The 21633-nt window shown below is 39.8% G+C and overlaps 1 protein-coding gene across 1 annotated transcript in view; it reads left to right on the forward strand.

Moving 5' to 3' along the window:
• ttc27 (tetratricopeptide repeat domain 27) overlaps positions 1-21633 on the forward strand; it is a 92039-nt gene that overhangs the window by 57693 nt on the left and 12713 nt on the right. Inside the window, exons 12-16 of the mRNA XM_070977601.1 lie at positions 2989-3111; positions 12725-12952; positions 15195-15293; positions 15817-15869; positions 17764-17929. Of these exons, the coding sequence (XP_070833702.1) occupies positions 2989-3111; positions 12725-12952; positions 15195-15293; positions 15817-15869; positions 17764-17929 (669 nt within the window). The remainder of the gene's footprint in view (positions 1-2988; positions 3112-12724; positions 12953-15194; positions 15294-15816; positions 15870-17763; positions 17930-21633) is intronic.

Below are 21633 nucleotides of genomic sequence, written 5' to 3' on the forward strand. Positions count from 1 at the left end.
CATCCTCCTGTCTCTTTAAGGCCCCCTCCAGAAAAACCCAGTCTGCTCTGATTGGTCAGCTCCCACAGGCCTGATTTTTATGTGCCAGACAATTATTACCATATCACTTTGGGTAGATGCTGTAAATAGAGATGCATTACTGCAACACTTATGGATTCCAGTTACCATCAAACTGGAAAACTACCATAAAAGTGAACGTAGAGCTCACCAAAATGTGGTGCAAGACATGTCGTTCACAATCTAGGCGACAAAACAGGTGTGTCTTATACAGGCTCAAAGGGTTTCAATTATCTATTATTTGAAAAATGCGAAAAGAGAAGTGTGCAAGTGTGCCACAAGCTAGGCGAAACCAACCTATAACAAAAATTACAGCTTCCAAGTTTGAAGTTGGGTCATGGACAGCTGGAGCAGGGTATCGATCCATCCTTGAACTCTTACCAGCTGGCCCCAGTTATGAAAGCATTCCTGATTTAATCCTACACACAGGTAGAAACAGAATGTGATTATATACAAAACATTGAAACCCCATATTTAATTGGAAATAGCACAGAGACAACATAGCAAATATTTTTTGAAACTTAAATCCTCATTTAGAATTTGATGCCAGCAACATGTTTCAAAAAAGTTGGGACAGTGGCAACAGAAGACTGGAAAAGTTGCGAAATGCTGAAAGAAAACACCTGGTGGAATATCTCACACTGAATTAGGTTTCCTGGCAGCAGGTTAGTAACATGATTCAGTATGAAAGGAGCATCCCAGAGAGGCTGAGTCTTTCTGAAGTAAAGATAGGGAGGGGTTCACCACTCTGCGATAAACTGTGCTGGCAAATAGTGCAACAATTTAAAAATGTTTCTCAATGTAAAATTGCAAAGAATTTGGGGATTTCATTGTCTACAGTACACAATTTCATTAAAAGATTCAAAGATTCTGAACAAACCTCTGTATGCTAGGGATAAGGCTGAAAAACAATATTGGATGGTCGTGATCTTTGGGCCCTCAGACCCTGCATTGAAAACAGACACAATTCTGTAGTGGGCATCACTGCATGGGCTCAGGAACACTTCCAAAAACCATCGTCTGTGAACACAGTTCATCGCTGCAGCCACAAATGCAAGTTGAAACTCTGCCATGCAAAGAGGAAACCATATATAAACCAGATCCAGAAACCGCCGCCTTCTCTAGTCCCAAGCTTATTCAAGATGGACTGAGGTGAAGAACTGTCCTGTGGTCTGAAGAGTCAAAATTAGAAATTCTTGGGAATCATGGACGCCATGTTCCCTGGGCTAAAGAGGCCTATTCAGCTTGTTATTCGGCTTGTTATCACCACACAGTTCAAAAGCCAGCATCTGTGATGATGTCAGTGCACATGGCACGGTTAACCTGGACATTTTTGAAGGCTCCATTGATGCTTAACCATATATACAGGCTTCAGAGAAACATGCTAATGAGTAAACAATGTCTTTTCAAGGATGGCCTTGCTTATTCCAGCAAGACTATGCCAAAAGAAGAGGTGATGCAACGGAGTGGTGAACATGACCCGTTCAACTTTTTTTAAATGTGCTGCTGCCATCAAATTCTAAATGAGGATATAATTTTCGAAACCGATGAAATTTCTCAGTTTCAACATTTGATTTGTTGTCTTTGTGCTATTTTCAATCAAATATGGGCTTTCAGTGTTTTGCAAATCATCACATTTTACAGTGTCCCAACGTTTTTGGAAATATGGTTCAGTAGATGGAACACATTTTAATGGAAGGTGTAAAGAATTTTGTTTTGGGGAACAAAATAAAAAATCATCCCTCCAAACTCTGTAATTTCAGTTTCTCTCTTGTGCTGTACGCACACCACTTCAACATGTGGACAAATCCAAAGCCTTAACAGACTTGCTGTGAGTAGGTACCATTTCTAAGCTTTGATTAGATCTTGACTTGCTTTCAATGACCCTAACCCTAACCCTTTTTTTTTTTTTTTTTTTAGATGAGAATTGTTTTTGTGTACAGGCTGACAACTCACAACAGAGAAAAAAGGATGCAGTTTAAAGGTCTGACAGGGCCTGTAGAACAATGCACTGGTGCCACAAAGCATCATAAGATCTATGAAAACAAGTATCAGACACAATATTACAGCGCAGGACATAAGGAGCAGAATAAATTGGAAAGAGTGTGAAGTAAATAGACTGGAACGAGTTTGACTTTAGAGACTGAAGGAGGAGGAGTGCTGGAGAGAGGGAGAGATCGGTTTGGAGAGGAGATGTCACCCAGCCAGAATAGTATATATTACATTACTGCTGACCATGTTTGAAAGCATGTCGTATATTTTAGAGCTGATTCCCTGCCTTTCAGGCAGCCATTGGCTTATCATTCATTTCACAGTGATGTAAAAATCATCTTTCTATCATACAGTACTTAGATAGTCATCAAAATTAAAGTCATTGTCACTATATTTTAGACACACAAGTGATATGGCTCCAGGGTTGGAAAGGTTGGTTGGCCCTGTTGGGCCACGGCTTTGGTCCAGACTGAAGTATCTCAACAAATATTGAATGGATTGCCATGATATTTCGTATAGATGCTCATCGTCCCTTGAGGATGAATCCTGCAGTTGTTGGTGATCCCCTGGCTTTTCTTCTAGTGTCACATACAGGTTGGCATTTGAATGAAACAACTATGGGATAAAAGCTTAAGTTACATTTGGTTCAGACCTCCATGTCCTCCTATATACATCCAATATTTGAACACGTACAGTATAATGGTTACAACAATGATTTTGGCCATATACCTGCAAAACTTTTCATCATTCCCAGCTGTAGTTTCTGTTTAGTGCTTGTTAGTAAATGTTAGCATACCCATGTGATAAACTAAGATGATGCACATGGTAAAAATGATACTTGAACATCTTGTTGGCATTTTCATTGTGAGCCATGATAGTATCCTGCAAAGCTGCTGGCATGGTTGTAGTCTCTTAGCCTTGTTGTTTCCTCCTCTACAGAAACAGCTTGCCAGCCTCCTGACAGACCTCGGCTGCACAAGTTCAGCTCTGCTCATTTATGACAAGCTGGAGCTCTGGGAGGATGCAGTTATCTGCTATGAAAAGCTTGGCCAGCACGGCAAGGTATGCAAATAACCACACACACAGAAAGACAAACCAACACAGCAGGAGGTGCGACATGTACCTTTACCAGCTTATGGCCAAACACACCTTGTCTGTCAGTAGATTAACTCAATTTGTATTTTATGTCTTCAGATTTGAAACCTTCTGTTTTTTCTCATCTATGTTTCTTGTGGTTCAGCCTTAATCAAAGAAATATCTGCTTTATTAAACACACTTAGACATTGGTTATTCTGTTGGTCTGATACACTGATACACTAAAAGTGGTGAAAATGGATTAAAATGTTCACCATGCAAGTATACTTGAATATACGAGTAAACTGTCATATCAAGATAATGCTGTGAAAATGATTGCAGCATGAATTCTGTTCATGAAGTAGACAACTACATAGTTGAACTTGAAAACAAAAAATTCCCCAAAGAGCTTGAGAAAGAAAACTCTGTATTTTAGCCTATATTTGATTACAATTGGCACTATTACAAGTATTCCAAATTAGCTATTAGCATTTCCTGTTTGCAGCGTACCCAGGGATGTACAGAAAACTGTCACTGATCACTTTGATACTGAAAAAAATGTAAAAATAAGATGATACAGATTCTGGAGTGTCTTTTTCTTCTATAATTTGAAGCATATTTATGGTTGAAGATAATAATATTCTCTGGAGGTGTAAGCCACTCAATCTAAAAATATGTGTACTCTGTTCAGATTTGAATGAGCTATGACTCAGAAGGAAGAGGTTTTCAATGCAACACAAATTGCGACAGTGGAACACTAAGGGTTTTTAAGTACCTTAATAGAACCCCAGCATGCAACTGTCCCTTTCATCTCATGCAGTAACTTGCCAAATGTCAAAAAGATATTTTCGGTATTTTTGGTAAACCGTTTTATTTATGTTTTACACAACGTCCAAACTTTTTTTGAAATCAAGGTTTTAGAATGGGATGTCCAACAAGCTCATACAGGTGTGATGGTCGTGGACTTTTGTCTATATGTTGTAGCAATGTTTGAAGACCCATACATTTTAGGGTACTTGCATTTCTGCACAAAGGGCTGTTAACTGTCACTGAACTCATCAGCTCTGAGTCCAATTTGAGTGCTGTGGGGCATGAAGGAGGAATTTGAAAAAAGGTTTTCAAGTTAAACTTTGTTATTCATGAAGAAAATTAATTTGGTCAGAGGCCCAAAAGCACAACCACAGAAACGGCACAAAAGTGGTGTGTCAGAGGTGTTCAGGGATCTTATGTACCACTCCCAATCGTCTTCCCCAGCAACGACCTCTTACTCCCCATTCTAATGTGCACACAGAAAAAAATGGCTGTGTAAAACTAACACACCCTACTGACACGCATACAAACATACACAGAAGATAAAGCATCACTGCAAAACAAACAAAAAAAAATTATAAATATATTAAATATGACAGATATTAGATATTTTGTGCAACACAGTTGCAACAGAAACAGCAGATTGCATAGAATTTGCTGTTTTCTGTGTTGTGATCTTCTGGCCCTTTGACTCAGCTCACGTCTAGTTCTGGAGATGATTGCATTTGTAGAGGACACAGTGAATCTTATTTAAAATATGCATAGGCTGCTTTTTTTAGATGCTCTGGCACACCTGCTTGTGAATGCAGATATCTGATCAGCCAATCGTGTGGCAGAAACTCACTGTTGAGGCATGCAGACGTGGTCAAGAGTTTAAGTTCAGAGTAAACATCAGTGTGTGGCCAAAGCTCTTTTCAGACTGAAGGCAAATCACGTTTGTTTCTCAAATCAGATCTTTAAGACAAACTGTTCGCACTGCTTTTTGCGAGTGATCTGATCGGTTTTGTGTGTCCAGACACCACCAACCTGTCTGCATGGGTTGCTGCATCAATCACATAGGCATCAGTATTTTCAAACGCTGACTCATGACAAAGGCTGATTCATCATCGCCCTGGAAAAAAAATCACGCTGTTGTTCTGTTTCTCTCTCTGCACTTCCATCACTCTTGATTTGATGTCGTTGTTGTTAGTGATGCAAAAGGCACTTTTAAATCTGATTTAAGTGGCCAGACTGAGATGCATCTGTAGAAATTCGATTGAAACTGCATTTGAAGCCACCTCCAAATGTGCTTTCGATCCGATTCGCAAAAATCGCATTACATGTGGTCTTTTGCTGTCCAGATTTGATAAAATCAATTTGTGCAATTTGGATTTGCCAACCAACTTCAGGCTGGCAATCTGAACAAGGCTTAAGTGACTTTGACTGTGGAATGATTGTTGGTGCCAGATGAGTGGTTTGAGTAACTTGCTGTAAACTGCTGATCTCCTTAATATTTAAGCACAAGAGTTGATAGAGAGTTTTGCATAAAACAAAGACACCCAACGGCAGTTCTGTGCTTGAAAACTCCTTATTAACAACAGAGGTCAGAGAAATGCCAGACAGGGTAAAGCTGACAGGAAGGCACCTTGAAACAGTGGTATGCAAAACCGCATTCTTCAAAACACTAAATTCAATTGTGGATTATCCCATGGATTATCACAAGGACAACAGGGAGTCCTTTTAGGGCAGAGACCTCATTTACAATATCAGTGATTCAGTTGACAGACAAAGAGTGAAATCAATTGGAAGAGGAAAGATGAAGAATGGAGGCAGAAAGGGTTAGGTTAGGGAAATTCTTGAAGACAATGTACATCAGGAGGCCGGCAGTGTGCCCGCAGTCCAAAACCGACCAAAGCTTTCTACAGAGACTGGGCACATGTTGATGCCAGACTTGGAAAATTTACATGTGACCATGAGTTAGAATGATCTCGTGCTGTAACAGTTGTGACTTTACAGGTATAAAATTATTCAGACAGGGATACAGTCGAAGGTGGGACAGAATTCACTGATAGCTGCTATGACCACTTCACCACGCGGGAGGACATTAACAACCCGGACCACCAGCCTGAATTACAATGCTTCAAATATGAATGTTGCTGCAATGAAAATATGTCTTGCGTGGTCACAGTGACCTTAGAACTTTGACCCTCAAAATCTAGTCAGGCCATCCTTTAGACGTTTGTGTGAAATTTTGCTATGATTAGCATATGAATTAGTTATGCCCAGAAATATGTTTTGTGAGGTCACAGTGACCTTGCCAGCCAAATTCCATTTAGTTCATCCTTCAGTCCAAGTGGATGTTTGTGCCACATTTAAATGTATGCCATCAAGGTGTTCTTTAGATGTGCTGATGGGACTAGGATGGATGTGAGGTCACAGTAACCGTGACCTTTAACATCTAACATCTAATTAGTTCATCATTGAGTCCAGGTTCGTCCAAATTTGAAGAAATTCCTGTCAATCGATTAAAATATTTAATCGTGATTAATCACGTGAATGTCATAGTTAACTCATGATTAATCACAGATTAATCACACATTGTTATCTATTCTAAATGTACCTTGAATTATCATTTTAATACTCTTATCAACATGGAAAAGTGGATAGGCTTGCTTTGTGTAAATGTTTTTTAATTGAAAACAACAACATGTAGTGTATTATGGCTTAAACTTTCCTTTCTTAAGTTTCCTTCGAACATAATAGCATCCATCTGCCTCTGTTGAAAGCCATCCATTGCTGCCTGGTTTTGACAAGGAGGCGGCGGAGAATTCGCATTCACTGTGTGTTTGGCCATCATGTGGTATTTCAGACTGGATGTGCTACGGTGATATTTCAATTCACACCAACATTACACACAGATAACTTTGGTCTTGTCAGTCGACCCAACTGGCAACTTTTTGAAACTAAACTTTCCATTCAGAATCTTGTCGCATCCATTTCGACGTTTCACACTTGACATCCACACAAACCGGTAGCCTACTGTTTTTGCCTATTGTTTTGTTTCCGGTTTATAACCGGATCCTGTAGTTTTTCTTACGTTACTAGCAGTGGCAACAGCTTATAAAAAACTACAAGTTCACAAGGTCACAAAGAGTGTTAATCTCGTGATTAAAAAAAAATGACGCCGTTAAAATTGATTTGCCTTAACGTGTTAATAACGTGATATTTTTGACAGCACTATGGGAAACATTAAGACAATCCTTTATCCAGAACTAGACAGATCAAAACTCTGAAGAAGTCACAGAACGTGGCACTCATCTCAGAACCCATTACACAAAGAATACTCCTGCCTCACCCTCTCAGAAAAATTACTCACATATTGACTACTTCTTAGTATTTATATTATATCTCGAATTAATAACTCCAAAATTCATCCAGTAATCATCCCAGACAATGGCCCAGTCAATTTAACCTAGTACTCAAAACAATAGGATCTAGAGCTTGGACATGAAGTGAAACTGAATCTATACTCCCTGCATTTCCACACCCCCAATGAGCAAACTTGAAATAAAATAAAGAAAATGAAGACACAGCTCACATAATCATACATCAACAGACCCAATTTGACCTTTACCTTGCTGATTTTGATGACCTTGTTTCTGTTTGCAGGAAAGCCTTCTAAAAGGCACCTTGATTTCAGTCTTGACATTGTCCCTTTGAACTATAATGCATGTCCACCAATTTCACTTGAAACATGAAAACGTGAAATTTTTCAATGCCACATTAGCATACTTTTCTTGGCATACATCAGACCACGGTCAATGTCTAACATCATTCAGAAATGAGTCTGCATTATTTCTGTTGACCTGACCTGTGGTAAACAATAATTGTTTACAATAATTGTTTACCACAGGTCATATAACAGATTTAATTTAAATATTTAATTTAATTTCTATCTCCAAACTTGGGCATTTATATCTTCTTAAACAATCAGATTGTAGTCACTGTCCCCTACTGTCTCTCATACTGCCTGTGAACACGACTCATTTATGTTAATGAAAATATGATCAATACAGGTTGAAATATTAAAACCTAATGTGAGTAGAAATTCTAGTAGGTTGAGTCACAACTTGGGTAAGATTGCAAACATTGGCAATAGACATCAGCTTTTCATGCAGCTAACAATTTTTAGAAAACCTACGTCACCCACAGTCACCCACAAGGAATTTGCCCTTACTTTCATCTGTCGCTGTATCTAGAGTTTCACATATTTTATCCGAACTTAATAAATTCTTAAACTGGAAAGACAGAAATAAACTTTGAACACCCAGTGGAACCTTCTGCTGTCTGACCACATTCGGTGCATATGGACAGTGTTCAGACCCTTTCAAGTTTTCCACATTTTGTTGTCTTTCAGACTTTTATTTTTTCTTCAGTCTACACACAGTACTCCACAATAACAAAGGAAAACCAGGTTTTTGGACTGTTAAATTATTTTAAAAAAGAAGACTGAAATACCTCATTTACTCCAGAGCATGTACTTCTATCTCCTCTATCCCCACACATCAATATCAAAGTCCAGAACAGTCTCTCCCCAAGGTATATTTCTTGTCTTTTAACCTCACAGGCCCTACTCTCCTGCTGGTTCCTAAATCCAGAGTGAAAACAAAGGTGACAGAGTGCTTATCATCAGGGTCCCGAGACTCTGACAACCATCCAGAGGATATTAGGATGGCTAAATCAATCTCTGCATTTAAGTCTGCTTTAAACACGCGCTTGTAGATTTTATCCTCTCTCTTACCTTCCTGCACCGTTGTTTTCATTTGTTTTTATTTTTATTTTTGTTAGATTTTATTATTGTGTTTTATGTTTTAATGCTTATTCTTTGGGTGCTGCCATTGTTACAGTAAAGTGCTATGTAAATAAAGTTTTACTATTATTACATCTCAACAGAAATACAGATCGCATTAGAAAAACAATCAAATAGATTCATTTCACATATGCTGGATCCCATTTATCAATGTCATTACAAAAGTAACACAAACAGATAAATGTGCAGGCACACAGGGCCACATCCTCACCCAGATAACCTCCCCCAAATGCTTCAGCTGTGGAGTCGACAGCCCTCAAGCTCTGTTGACATTATTATTGTTGTTTTATTTTTTTCTCTTCTCACCCATACAAGCAGCCATACACACAAACATGCATACTATAACATGTCCCAGAAACACAACAACAAATGCTAAAAGGACAGTGATCCACAGCCTCTCACATGTAAAAAAAACCACAGTGCAGTTTGATGCAGATGCAGATCCCTAAACAGTTAGCCATAATGGCCATTCCAGGTGGCTACTTTATGTGTTTACTTTGGGTCAGACTCAGACAAATGTTTCCCCATGTCTCATGATGGAAGTGGAGAGTGCAAAGTTAACATGACCCATAGAGCCATATTGACCACATGTAGGGGCACTATCCTATGAAATATACTTTAGCTTTGCTTTTGATAATGTGTATTCCCTTATAGACCTGATCTACCCATCCTCTAATGGTTACTCTAGCAATATACTGGCACACCATGCCACAGGTAACACTGTGATTCCACTGCTCTTGCTCCTTGTATTTAAAATGCCAAAAATTGCAAACACTCTAAACACTCTGTACTTATGTATACAAACCTGTGTCATGGCCATCCTGCACAATACATGTATATGCATGCATATCCACCTCATGGCCATTACAAACCGTCTTTTGTGTGTTGGTACTGCCAAGACTACAGCTAACATTTTCCCCATTGTGCAGACTGGGGCTGTAGAAATTGAAAATTGATTGGATTTTTGTTAACATTCACATGCACAGTATGTTTACATTGAGTATAAAATACAGGCATTATATGGCCATTAAAAATCCCACACAAACTCAAGGAGTATAGTAGGCAGAAGCATTCATATAGGCCATTAAACATGTGGCTCACCAGCTACCTATGTTTGCATACAAAAGCACTCATTAAGTGCAGACAGACAGCCATCACATGCACTGATCACTGACTGAACTCGTCCCGTCTGTCCAGAACCCTCAGTGGGACTCCTACAGGCTGCCAGGCCTCTGCTATTCAACTACAGCCTGCTTTGATAAACATTTTTTGATCCAATTTGATTAACAAGGTGCTTTTGGCAAATAACAGAAGTCTCCTGCTCTGCTCTCGTCTTAAATCATGTGCTGTGGTTGTCCCAGCCAATAGTCCATGTTATGTAGTCACCAGGATCCAAAATAACAAGGCAATCCATTTGTCTGGAATGGCTTGGTCTCTATCCAATGCTGCTTCTCTTGTCTTGACTAGACTACAGCCTTCCTCCATCACGTTGACATTACATTACAAAGTAATGCAAGGTACCACATAAATGATGAAAATACAAATGACTAAAATCAAACATTTTTTAAATTGTATTTTGATTATTTTGATTTGTTCTCTTATGTTATAGGCGTTTTTGTACCTTTTTATTTAATTTCTTTTTTTAAAAAAGGGGATATTTCCATCAAAACACAAGGGAAAATGTATAATTGTGCCGAGCTGGAGAAGACAAACTATCAACATAAATACATAAAAGCAACCACCAGTGTACACAATCTTTCAAATTTGGTATTTTAATAATAGGAGATGGACATTTTTTTATTATTTGCATCTGGATCTGCTTTAATTTGCATTCTGTGACATACAGTCATGGGCAGCACGGTGGCGCACAGACCAAAAACATGCTCATTAGGTTAATTGGTGACTCTAAAATTGCCCCTACGTGTGAGTGTGAGTGTGAATGGTTGTTTGTCTTGTGTGTTGCCCTGCAATCGACTGGTGACTGGTCCAGGGTGTACCCCGCCTCTCTCCTGTTGTCAGCTGGGATAGGCTCCAGCCCCCCCCCCACAACCCCAAAAGGGATAGGCGGTATAGAAAATGGATGGATAGATATACAGTCATGTGCCTTATCTTTAAATTACACTACTGTGTACAGTGGTTCATGACAAAATTGAAAAAATGTTGCTTGCACTATATACTAATCACTTGCTTCTTGACTCATTGTCTTATTTTTCACAAAATTTAATTGGTATTCAAATGTTTTCAGACCTTCTGTTAACCAAGAAGGGATTTCTACCAAAAATCCCTCCACTACCAGTGTGCACTTGCATGTACAGTACTTGATAAGGCACCTTATCACCTTGCTGGATTATGTCGTCTTGTGTTGCAACAAAAGGTGAGCCTGGTTCACTGGTTTTTTGCCGGGGCACCCCTGCTGCACCACCGGTCTGGCCTCATTCAAATGAAAGATAGGGCTGTGTTTGCTCACACAGGACTCACGTCAGTCTGAACATGGCCTAAGAGGCAGTTTCACAGCAAAAAATAGAATGTAAGATGATCCAAAAAAACGTCAGACGGATCGGTTTCAAACACAAGCATTAAAATTCCACACTTCACCACACAGACTGGGACATAGAAAATACAGTACTAAAAAGTTTCAATAAATAGTACTTCCAATGTTCCAGGGTCCATGAATCCAACATTGTAACTTCTAGTGGATTGGTGCGGCATAGCTAGCCTGCTGAAGTCCCTCAGCAAATTATCAGTGCGGAAACACTTTGTTTTCCATTTTCTCCATTTCATTGCAGTAATCCATTTTGCAAATAAAAAGAAGTGACCAAGCTTACTTTTATTCCTGAATTTTCCAGTCATGATTTCAAAACCCAAAAATGCTTCCTCACATTGCTTCTTAAATGGGGCGGTGCTATGACTGTTCAGCATGGTTCATCAGTTTTCTCTGTGTTACGTTAATGTTAATGTGGCATTCATAGAAAGAGCAACTGGTCAACAGAGGAGCAGAATGATTCCCGGCTGAAGTACAAGGCACTGCTGATTGCGCTTTGCCCAGATGTTCACTGGACATTGCTGCATCATGTTCTGGCTGTGCAGTGGCCACGCTATGTCTCTTTTGTGCTTAAAATGCCCACGGGAAGCAGACTTGTCTTTGTTGCTGTAATGTTTATATCACAGCCATGCCTGCAAGAACGTGACAGAGTAGGATTAGTTGTCATCAGTGTACAGGGTGTAATAGAAGCTATGTTTATTACCTTTAATTGCAGAATGCTGCGTCTGGTACAACCTGTGCAGAGTTGTGTAGTTCAGAAAAGTATAGCAGGGTTTCTTGTTTCCAGGCGGGGTCGACTCTTGGCCCAGCATCAGACCTCTGACAGGAAGATTCAGAAAAGGAATCTAGTGGGACTAAGGCTGTGTCAGGCCTTGGAGGCCCTCAGCCTTTCAGTGGTTAGACACTTCACAATCAAAATCAAGGTACAGGGATTTGGAAAGAGAAAAGTCTGTTCTTTATTGCAACCTCAAAACAGTGTGAACCTCACCTCAGTCCAAGAGTAATCCAAAGCACGTAGTGACATGGTGAGGTGCAACGAGTGCAAATGTCAACAGGTGATTTGACAGTCGTTTTACTTGTAACATAACCTCTACCTTAATTTTTCTCCGTGTTTATCTGTCAAACTTTGTTCCCGGATCTGTTGTGTTTTTACATATCAGTTTCTTTTCATTACTCTGTCTGTGTTGTTCACATTCTCACTGTACTTATTGCCTGTTTTGCTTTGGTTATCCTGTTACTCCCATCATCCCAAACACACTGCCCTACACGTCTATCCCTTCATTCCTTGTGTCTTTCTTTGCTGTTCTCTCTTGCTGTTCCCTATTATAATGACTGTCTTCTTTCTTCTCCATCTCCTCCTCCTCCCTGACCTCCCTCTTCATCCCCGTCCTTTTGCTCAGGCTGAAGAGATTGTTCGCAGGGAGTTGGAGAAGAAAGAGACGCCCAGTCTGTACTGCCTACTGGGAGACATAGTGAGGGACCATCAGTACTACGACCGGGCGTGGGAGCTGTCAGGTCAACGCAGTGCCAGAGCAATGCGCTCCAAAGCCCTGCTGCACCTTCACAACAAGGAGCTCCAGCAATGTGTTGACTGCTTTGAGCAGTCACTCAAAATCAACACTCTCCAGGTACAAGCAAAGTCCAGACATCTCTGGATTTAAGTTTTATTCAATGAGGTGTGTTCATACTTTTTTGGTACATGCACATTTTTCATAAAGTCTATCAAAATGTATTAAAGCTTACATAAAGAGTGGAGATGATCCTTCAGCCTACCATCTAGACTGATCTGTCTCTGGCTTTCTGACACAAGCTTACTGTGGGGGATACTGCATTCGCTAGCAATATCTGCCTACTTTTTCAGTAACCTACACATGCTTAATCTTTGCTGTGATCTATCCCCAAAAATCTTCTATCCCAGGTCGCTTTTTTTATCAGGCCAATCTAAAACAGTACCCAACCCCCTTGTGTTTTCTGGGTCTGCCCAAGGGTCTCGTCCCAGATGGACGTAGCTGAAATGTCTCCACAGAGAGGCTTCCACTTCATTCCTGCGCCACTTCAACACTCTATTAAATGTATATTAAATGTTCATCCCCAGCCTGGAGGAAAACACCCTGTCTCTAAGAGTGAGCCCCGACATTCTGCAAAGGAATCTAAATTCAGCCACTTGAACCCACGATCTCAATCTTTTGGTCTTTACCCAAAGCTCATAACTATACTGTAGGTGAGGTTCGAATCTAACTCAAATGGCTGAGTGAAAAAAATTGAGTTTCCATTTACCAAACTGAAACCAGTCCCGAGATGAATTGGCACAAAAGTTGGTGCCGACATTTATGGTGTCCAGTAGGGATGACGAGATTCACCGATTCATATCGGTGATCCGATACAAACGTTTGGATTCAAGGTACATCGGATATAATTTACAGGTGGATTTACGGTGCATCTCTTCTAGCCTGTCTGCATCGGTAAATTCCATGGTTAAATTGATTATTTCATGTTCTAGTACTATTCCCTGCTTAGACGTGTTTTCCGAGGCAACTGGAATGCACCATCGCTCCTCCTTCACTGACGCAAGCGTTGTTCACAACACGGAGGGAAACGGGAACGACGTTAGCAGCGAGGAGATATTCAGTGCACCGAAAAAGACACACAATTCAAACGTGTGGCAATATTTCAGGTTTTTCAAGCGAGACCGGAAACTGGACAAAACGCACGCAATCTGCAATGCCGAGCAGCTATCAATTACGTCAGTAGCGCAACGAATCTGACTATGCGCGTTGTTAATGCTGTGCTTTCTGAAGCTGTTAAACTGTGAAGTTTTATACATTTTGTAAAATTGTAGAGACAGAGAACATAATTCGGAGGAGGATTGCTTATTATAAATAAAATTTAATGCTCTGTCTACACATACGGAATTATGTCTTTTTTTAAAAATAGGATTTATTGGTTTGCTCAGTAAAAATAAACCAAATATTACATGCATGTCTCAAAATGATACAGAGAGTAAAGCAGAGTTGTGCTCTAAGAAATCTGATATGGGCACACTCTCGTACCACAACTAACAGTATCGAACTGGATCACATCATATTGAACCAAATCTCTTTATAAGCAAGTCATATCATTATCAAATTATTTTTGAATCGCATCATATCGTGAACAGGAGCGAATCGCATCGCATCGACAGAGGCTTCAGTGTATCGTTGATGTATCGTATCGGTGGCTGCGTATCGAGATGCATATTGAATCGGCCTCAGTGGTGGAGATATACATCCCTAGTGTCCAGGCAGTATATCCGAATGACTCTTGTGATCTCCTGACTGTTCAACTAGCACCACAACGAGGTTGATTTTTGAGTGGAATATAACAGCTACTGGATCAATTGCCATGGAATTTGTTATAGACTATCATGTCCCTCTGAGAATTGTAGTGACAGTGGTGGTCCAATACTTTGGTTTATCGAGGGTCAAGGTTCAGTTTAATTGTCATGATACATCACAGGATTACACAATGAAATGCAGCTTTTATGATGAATAACTGTAAAGCCAATGGCATTCCAATCAGCTGTACTTAGTGTGTATTGCTAATGAGCAAATAGTAGTATGCTAACATCATAAATAACATGGTGTTAGTGTGAACATGGTAAGCATCTGTTTAAAAGACATAGAGTTTTAACATTGTCTAGCATGTCTGCTGTCTCTTAGTCTTTTGAAAATTTAAATCATCTACTTGTTTTGCTAACAAACATTTTTTGGCATCTTCTGGAATCATCTTTTGCACACATCTGTGCATAAATGCAATTCTTGGATTCACTTTTATGTTTTTGTTTTGTTTGATTGCATGTGCGTGTGTGTCTGTGTTTGTGTGTTTGGACAGCTCGGTGTGTGGTTTTCACTTGGTTGTGCCTACTTTGCCCTGGAGGGCTATGAGGGAGCTGCCAAGGCTTTCCAGAGGTGTGTGGGACTAGAGCCAGATGTAAGTGCCTACATACACACACACACACACACACACACACACACACACACACACACACATGCAGAACAGTATTTCTCAAGCTACATGATAAGGTGGAAAAGTACAAGCAGTGCATGGAGAAAATAAGACAATAACAATCTCATCAGTCTTTCACTTTGACACTGCTGTTCATTCACAGTCCTTGTCTACAACACACACACACACACACACACACACACACACACACACACACACACACACACACAGTATACACACTGATTAAAATGTCCTGACTTTAGAACATAGAACACACACACACACCACGCTGATGAGATCTTTAACAGTCACTCGTCACATCACCCCTGACCTTTTGATGGCTTTGATGGCTGTGTAGATATTTAAAAATAGGTTATTCCCCACTATTCGTCTATATGTTCTACTATTACTGCTGTTATTCTCTACAACTCTTCCTTATACTCTCTTCCCCTCCTCCTCCTTTCTGCCTTTCTCTGTTTTTTGCTCTTTTCCCCTCTCCTCTTTTCAGAACGCAGAAGCATGGAACAACCTCTCTACAGCCTACATTCGCCTCCGAAAGAAGTGAGTATGAGGGTGGTGTGTATTTGAAGTGTCTGTGGAGCTGTTTGCACTGGTAGTAAGAGTGTGTCAGGTAATAGAATAGATGGAGTTTCGTTTAATATGATTTTTACATTGAACAGCAAAGTATAAGTATCCATCAAATCCTCCATGGAAATAACTCCATTAGTGTTATCTTCATGTTGGGATAATTCGAGAGTGGTCACCTGACCTAGTTATACTTTTTTAGTTCTAGGTAGGACCTCCCTTTGTCCAAAGAACAGCCTATATTTTTGTGGCACTGATTCAAATGGTGCTGACAGTCTGTAGAGGTTCTGGTCCATGTTAACGTGATGTTTCACACACTTGCTGCAGATTTGTCAAGTCCACATTTATGCTGCAGATCTCCTGTTCCAGCACATCCCAAAGAATGACATCAGGTGACTGTGGAGGCCGTTCAAGTGCAATTAAAGCCCTCCTGAAAACCTGCTTTCAAATTTTTAGCATTTCTCTCTAACAGTCAGTGGTGGGTAGAATACAGAAAATCAAGTAAAAGTACAATGACTCCCATTAAAAATGCTGGGGTAAAAGTAAAAAATATCCTTTTGACAAACTAAACATAAAAGTATAAAACTGTTTAAATCTCAGGACTCTGAGTCAAGTCTCAAGTGTTACATCATCTGTGCATCAGGTTAGAAATAACTACTGTGTAATTTGGTTATTTCCCTGGTCATTTCTAGGCAATGCGCTTTGCTTTGCATGTTGATTATCTCAAATTTTACTATATGTGCTATATTTGATACAATTATTTTACTTCTGTTTTATCTCCAGGAAGGTATCGATAAGATCCCTGTGTAATATCATACTTGCTAGCTGCCTAGCCTGTTGTTGTCTGCATCTGTTGTTATCTTGATATGGACATGTAGCCAACCAAACTACTGGCTTTTGATAAGAAGAATGCTGCATATTATTTGCTTCAATTCAGTTCAGTTTGCTCCAGTGCACAAGCACCCAGTACAGAGTGATTATTCCAAAGGCGTCTTTGAACTTAATCTTTACAATGTCAAGAATTACTGTGGCAGTAACACGGGAGCAGCCCATCCACTTCAAGGTTCAATTTGCGTTAATGAGCAGGAGTGCAACTCTACCTAATAAAGTGATCACTGAGTTTATTTGCATCCTTTGCTTTGCAGTTTTACGGGGCAAGAGAATTATGTGCACTGCAATTTAGGGAAACATGCAAATGGACAAAACACAAGAAAATGACGAAAACTTCAATACTAGACAATACAAGTTTTTTGAAAGAAAGAAATGCTGGAAATGCAAGCAAATTGAGAAACACTGCAAACTGTACTTTGTGTATTTAAAACTTGTGCACTTATGATTTTGGTTTGTTTACGGATCACATGGTCACTATCACACGATCTGATTCAATTTCAAACAGATAAACCTCATAAGGGTTCCAAATTACAGGTAGTAAAGGACAAAGTGACGTCCTTCTTTCAAACCTGACTTCTTTATGGCTCTGGTTGTTCATGTTCACACCGATTTGGCTTCTTGTGCAGTGTTTTTTCCAAGCAGAGAAGGCTGTGAGAGTACAGAGGTATCCAGTGAAACCTGAGTGTCTCTCAGCCTTTGTTCACATCAGACTCATGTGCTTTCAGGCCTGAAATTGAAAAGCAAAGCAGGAAAGCTTCTAATACCTGGTTAGCACCACTGCCAATTCAGCAGAAGCACATGTGTGTGTGCGTGTGGCAGCAGCAGCATTGTGCCTTCTTAATCAACCATTATTTCACCAAATGTTGAAATTAATATTACTGTAACCTTGATCTTTTAGTGTGCTGGTTCACTGCTAACATTTTTCTGTCTGTCTGTCTTTCTTTACCTGTCTGTCTCTTCCTGTCACCCTCATTGGCAGAGACAAAGCCTTCCGTACCCTGCGAGAAGCCCTGAAGTGTAACTATGAACACTGGCAGATCTGGGAGAACTTTATTGCTGTGTGCACTGACATCGGGGACTTTGATGAGGCCATCAAGGCCTACCATCGTCTGATGGACCTTAGGGAAAAATACAAGGATGTCCAGGTAAGAACTGCACTTAATGTCATCTTAGGTGACATTAAATCCCACTGTCTGACAGTCCAAGGAGATAATGTATCATACAGCTGTGACTCTCAAAAGCAGGAGCAGAGGGCACTTTACAAAAGTGAAACAACACAAAGGTTATAGTTAATATTTACCAAATGAATTCTGCGTTAGTAAAATCATATGATCTGTTTTATGTTGCCCACCACACCCTATACAGAGCTTCAGATGAAATGAAACTGAGGATTTTTTTGTTACAGGGATATTAACCATGAACTTCACACCTAGCTCGTACCTCCTTCACAAATTCATAAAAATCCAGTCCACTCATACACAGACACACACAGCTTTCATTTAAGTAGATTCAGTTTTCTCTACATCCTGGTGCTGGTCTGAGTTTTTATTTTATTTTACATTTTTTTACATGACGGGCTGTCACTCAAAAAAAATGCTGAAATATTCTGCTGGTTCTCAGTGCATCATAGTGATTTTTGTAAAATGGTGAGTTATTACAGCAGCCCCTCATGGATTTAACTCCCAGTGAACAGCAGAGGTTCCCCCCAGTGCTGAACCCAGAACTACCACACAACAACCACCCTTATGTGGTTATGGTGATTCATATCTCGATGTCTGTCTTAGGTTTGCTTTTGAATGAAGGCTTGTAAAGATAAAGATGTTCATTGATTTTTCATGCTTTGAAAAATACCATGTGACAGACTTCTGAATTGACCATAGGTTGCAGTGAGGCACGCTTTTGTCACAAGTGTTGAAATTATTTTCAGCTTTGTAGGATATACAGGTGATTTATTCATTTAGAATTTTTATTTTACAGTTGGAATGCGAAATGTGTAGAAATATTTATTTGTTGTAAAAAAGCCATTTTCACTTTAATTGATCAAAAACTACAAACTTTTATGTATATAGTCATGACCCTTGATTGTGCAAACCATATTTCAGATGAACCCATGCAGATTACAGCTTGTTTAGTAGCTTGACAATCAGTTCACTCAGTTCATTCTGCTGGACTGAATCCATTTTGCTTCAAATCTTTGCAGGCCATAAAAGTATATGAGTATATACAATATAGGAAGGTATAATAGTTGAACTTACGAACACATGAATAAAGGCTGTAGTACTCAAATTTTGTGAAAAGTTAAGGAAGGAGCCAAAGGTTCACATATCAGAGTTTGTAAAAATAACAGGATATAGAATATGTTACATTCCCTGTGTGAAGGCAGACATTGATACAGAAAATACACTCTACTTGCTTGTAAACAGATGTGTGAAAAGTGTTCATGACTACTACGTTGTAGATTAAATAATTAGGCTTTAGCGCTGAAGGGGCTTGTGTTTTGATGGTTTATAATTTATTTATTTATTTTGCTGCAACAGCTCAAATTGCCATAAGCTGAAATGAACTAGAAACATGAAACTTGGCCCAGTTGGCCTGGTCTGTGACATGTGTGCTCAGAACTAGGGATGCGCCGATCTGCTTTTTTCACCTCCGATACCGATATTTGAGGTTTAGTAATCGGCCGATACTGATCCGATACCGATACAGAAAAACAGTGCTGAATTACATAACAAATTATTTATAATATGATCGTATATTTCTCATTATGTGGAAAAGACTGGGATCATTCTTTTGTGCATCAGACTTGACTTGACATTTCTTTCCTATTTTTTAAATGGCACATAAATTCGTACAAATAAAAATACTTAATTCAGCATTTCTCAGTGCGTACACACAGTAGCCACCACACATTATGAAGTTGATGTGCAGCTTGAACAGAAAAGTCGAGGAAAAAAAAAAAAAAACAATAAAAAACAAAGCGGCTCCTGGCTGCGATCGTTCACTTAAAAGAGCCGGCTCCAAGAGCAGTTTCGTCCTCAACCAACACATCACTAATTCTTCTACCTGTTCCACTGTTATAAAAAAAAAAAAACGGCGCAGCTTGGTGGGCATTACTTTGGTAATTTCTCTGCGTGAGAAATGCAAGGTGTAGTGTGTGAGTGTGTTAACGGGTTGAAATGCGTGTGTCTCATGCCCAATGCGTGAGGCTTGAGAGCTTTGTGGTTGTGTGTAACTTCACGTTTTACTACCGCCCCTTGGAACATTTACTGCGCAGGTATTGCAAGTAGCCGTCAAGTTTGTTGTTGAGGCAGTGTGAAAAAGTTCCAGATTCCTTTTGCTCGCTTCATTTTGGAAACAATGTGGCCCACATCATGTGCGCTTCAGCACTGCGTGTTGCTTGCGCATGACGTCCCTCACAGGGCCTATAGCATATTGTAGACTGAATAGATGGGCCCCTATGTATCGGGCCCAATGTCACCTATACCGATCGAGAATTTTCTTCAATATTGGGACCGATACTGATACCAATATCGGATTGGTGCATCCCTACTCAGAACTCTAGATGCCTTGGACCAATCCTGATTAAGCTCACTGTAGACATCCCCCGCTATCTCCTGAACATACACACTGAGTTGTATTCAAATGAAGGAGGGACAGCTGGTGAAGTGCACTGCAGGCTTTCTGATGACGATGTGTAACTGGACTCGCTCGTTATGTAAACTGAATTCAACTGGCTGAAGAGACTTTGCTCACCTTTGTGAAGCCTGAAAACTGCTTGTTGCAGCTTGCAGCTTTCATTTTGGCCAATTGAGCTGCTTCCTTCTGTGAAACGAAAAAGAGCCTGCACTCAGAATGGCTACTTGCAGCTATATTTGATCATTAGTTTTCTTAATAAAGCTGTAAATGTTATAAAAATGTAAATGTTATGTAAAAAGGACGAAACCGAGCACATTTTTTTGTTCTTTAAGACATCAACCTAAAACAAAGGATGGTAGGATTGCGTTAGGATGCTGCTGTCAACACTGAAGACTTGCCACACATTTATGACAAAGAGTGATAAAAGAGTCTTAATAGAAACAGTTAATTCCCCCATATGTCTTTGGAAACTCTAAAAATGCTTTTTAGAGTTTTTAGAGCTTTGTGAGAGGCAAAGTAGGTGATTTGCTCTGCAGACACACGATACACCCAGCTGGTAGAATCTTGTCAAAAGACAAACTAACTGTTTATTCTTTCCTGTAGTGCTAATTAATCTTTTTCATTGTGGTCACATATGCAGACTCATTTACAACAACTGAAGGAAAAGCCTCTTATAAGCATGTCTCAGTAATTGCACACCCGCCAACGCATTCTAAGTGGAAAATTAACCATCAGCTTTGAATAAACAAACCAAAACAGCCAGCGGTAGCATTTTCAGGACTATTAATTCTCTGCTTCAGCCCTGTATTAATTTCAGTCTTGTACTTTGGAGCAATTAACTTTAAAGATGGCATCTTTCAGCCCAGTGGGAGTGGTAGAAATCCCAGCTCTGACTCAGAAAGACAGCCTATGTTCATGGGCCAAATGCCCAAACTGCCTCCGATTCACATTTTTCAAATGTAATTGCAAAAGATTTTGCACAATGTTTCTTTTTCTTTTGGTGTAGTCCTGTTATGTCGGCCTTGTTTTTGGAAACTTTTTCACCCAGCATGTTCACATTTGTTTATGCTAGTCATGTTGCATCACTTAGGCTGCAAGATGTAAAAGCACACAAGTTGAAAAGGTCAGCAGCAGCCTCCATGCTCCAAGTAGATCCCTTAATAAATGGATTTTGGCTTCGCTCTGTTTTCCTCCTTCTCAAACTTTTAATCTC

This window comes from Chaetodon trifascialis, chromosome 13 (genome assembly GCF_039877785.1).
Source record: "Chaetodon trifascialis isolate fChaTrf1 chromosome 13, fChaTrf1.hap1, whole genome shotgun sequence".
Lineage (NCBI taxonomy): Eukaryota > Metazoa > Chordata > Actinopteri > Chaetodontiformes > Chaetodontidae > Chaetodon > Chaetodon trifascialis.